This window comes from Cyprinodon variegatus, unplaced genomic scaffold, assembly GCF_000732505.1.
Source record: "Cyprinodon variegatus isolate N-32 unplaced genomic scaffold, C_variegatus-1.0 Scaffold804, whole genome shotgun sequence".
Lineage (NCBI taxonomy): Eukaryota > Metazoa > Chordata > Actinopteri > Cyprinodontiformes > Cyprinodontidae > Cyprinodon > Cyprinodon variegatus.
The window spans coordinates 139,070-141,757 of NW_015151257.1; the positions used below are offsets into that span (position 1 = coordinate 139,070).

General features: G+C 52.1%; 1 protein-coding gene across 1 annotated transcript in view; it reads right to left on the reverse strand.

Annotated features, from left to right (window-relative positions):
* The window catches only part of LOC107098722 (CLIP-associating protein 1-B-like), a 55,785-nt gene that overhangs the window by 13,588 nt on the left and 39,509 nt on the right, over positions 1-2,688 (reverse strand). The window contains exons 19-23 of the mRNA XM_015396541.1: positions 2,290-2,386; positions 1,068-1,171; positions 955-978; positions 469-713; positions 68-169 (exon numbers count right to left, since the gene is read on the reverse strand). Coding sequence (XP_015252027.1) covers positions 68-169; positions 469-713; positions 955-978; positions 1,068-1,171; positions 2,290-2,386 — 572 coding nt within the window. The remainder of the gene's footprint in view (positions 1-67; positions 170-468; positions 714-954; positions 979-1,067; positions 1,172-2,289; positions 2,387-2,688) is intronic.

Genomic DNA, 2,688 nt, shown 5'->3' on the forward strand with positions numbered 1-2,688 from the left:
TACAGACATCTGGGAACATCTACAAACATCTGGGAACATCTACAGACATCTGGGAACATCTACAAACATCTGGGAACATCTACAGACATCTGGAAGGTTCTCTACCTTACTGTGAGGGTCTGCAAACATCCTGGTGAAGATCTCACAGAGTCTCTTCAGCTCCACTCGGCTGCAGAGACAAGAACAAGCAGCCAATCAGAACTCATCACTAACACACAGGCCCCGCCCACTGGGAGCTAACTGGGAGCTAAAGTGGGAGATGAACTGGGAGATAATCAGGGAAATAATCTGGGAGCTAATCTGGGAGCGGATCTTCTATTGGATCAGCTGGAGCTCCTCAGGAGCATCCAGGATCCTTCAGGCAGGATGTTCAGAGGTAAATCATGGAGCTCTAATTAAATTCTAAACGATTTTCCCACATTTTCCCCAGGAAGTCCTGAAAGAGCAGAGATTGAAACTTCCTTCCACCTCAGGATTCTTTGGCTCTTCAGGAGGGTCTGCAGACCCAGCAGGCCCTCCTTGCGCTCCGACCAGTTGGAGCTGGCGCAGTGGTTCAGGACCTCGGCCACGTCCTCCGTTTGCCGCAGGTAGTGGGGGAGGCCCCCGTTCCTGGAGCTGTAGGAGCGCTCTGAGCAGGCGCTGGAGGCGTCGCTGTTGGCGTCATCATCAGAGTACATCCCAGGAGACTCGTACCGCCGCCGCAGCGGCTTCCTCTGCAGCACAGAAGAAGAAGAAAACTCATGAAACATGGGGTCTGGAAAATGAGATGATCTGAGAAGCAGCATGCAGCCTGTTCCTAGAAATAACTCCTGTTCTTTAGAAAATACATCCAGATAAAGATGTTTCCACAATGAAGCAGATTTAATGCAATCATGGCAGAGAGGATGTGAAGGGCAGAGAAATGAGACGAGAGCGATGAGGCAGGCAGACCAACAGAGAGAGGAACCGATCTACCTTGTTCCTGGAGTCTCCTAACAGCTGAAACAGGAACCCAGAGGAGAGAACGCACGTTTAAGGAAGGAAGAACGTAAAACAGGTTTCTGATCTGGAAGAAGAGGGAATCTCACCAGAGCGTCCGCCACCGCCGCCTCCACCTCTGTGCCGGTGTTCAGGACCCGCATGGCGTTCACCGACGCAGAGATCCTCGCCTGGTGGATCAAACCGTAGCGATCTGGGAAAAGAGCCAGTAAGACTTTATAGCTTCTCCTCTGAGGGAACCTGGTTCCCTCTCAGAGGAACTGGGTTCCAACAGAGGAACAGGTTTCCCTCAGAGGAACCGGGTTTCCCTCAGAGGAACTGGGGTTCCAACAGAGGAACCGGGGTTCCAACAGAGGAACTGGTTTCCAACAAAGGAACCGGGTTTCCCTCTGAGAGGGACCGGGTTCCCACAGAGGAACTGGGTTTCCCTCAGAGGAACCGGGTTCCCACAGAGGAACCGGGTTCCACAGAGGAACCGGTTTCCAACAGAGGAACAGGTTTCCCTCAGAGGAACTGGGTTCCAACAGAAGAACCGGGTTTCCCTCTAAGAGGGACCGGGTTCCAACAGAGGAACCGGGTTTCCCTCAGAGGGACCGGGTTCCAACAGAGGAACCGGGTTCCCTCTGAGAGGGACCGGGTTCCAAGAGGAACCGGGTTCCCACAGAAGAACCGGGTTCCAACAGAGGAACCGGGTTCCAACAGAGGAACCGGTTTCCCTCTGAGAGGGATCGGGTTCCCAGAGAGGGACCGGGTTCCCACAGAGGAACCAGGTTTCCCTCAGAGAAACCGGGTTTCCCTCAGAGAAACCGGGTTCCCACAGAGGAACCGGGTTCCACAGAGGAACCGGGTTCCACAGAGGAACCGGTTTCCCTCTGAGAGGGACCGGGTTCCAACAGAGGAACTGGGTTTCCCACAGAGGAACTGGGTTCCCACAGAAGAACCGGGTTCCAACAGAGGAACTGGGTTCCAACAGAGGAGGAACCGGGTTCCAACAGAACAGAGGAGCTGGTTTCCCTCAGAGGAGAAGCATTAGCATGCGCTTACAGCTAAACATCTTATTTCATGTGTTTCTTCTTCTAAACAGGAATAATTCAGGCATCAAACAGGTAAAAACAATGGAGCAAACAAATAAGTTTAACTTTCGACATGAAGTTCAGGTCTGAAAAAATGAAAACGATGAACCAGGAGCTTCTTCCTGACATGCTGGGATGGAACACAAAGCAAAGCTTCAAACTGAACCAGCAATAAATAAAACCACCAAACTGGAGACGAACCAAACCACAGACTGGGAATGGAGGACATGCAGGTCACCTGACTGGCCGTGGGCGTCGGCTGTGGACAGGGCACTGGTTGAACGGGAGTGACGGCGGGAGGCTGCGGGAGGACAGGAGATGTGGGCCACGTCCAAACCACCGGGTCACAACCAGAACCTCCTACTGATGACCTCACACCAACTAAAAAACTGCTCTTAGACCCATTTGACCTTTGACCTCCAGTCCGAGCTCCTCTCCTGCTTCATTCTGAATATTGGTTCCTGTTGCTCCGACATCGGATCAGAGACAGAACCCAGAGTGGGAGGAGTCCAGATACAGGATGGACAGGGTCGTTCTATTTTCAAAAACTTTGTGAATATCCTAAACTACAACTTTAAAACGTAGAAACCTGCCGGCAGAATATGTTGGCTTTTATTATCCTGCTGCCTGCAGTTTG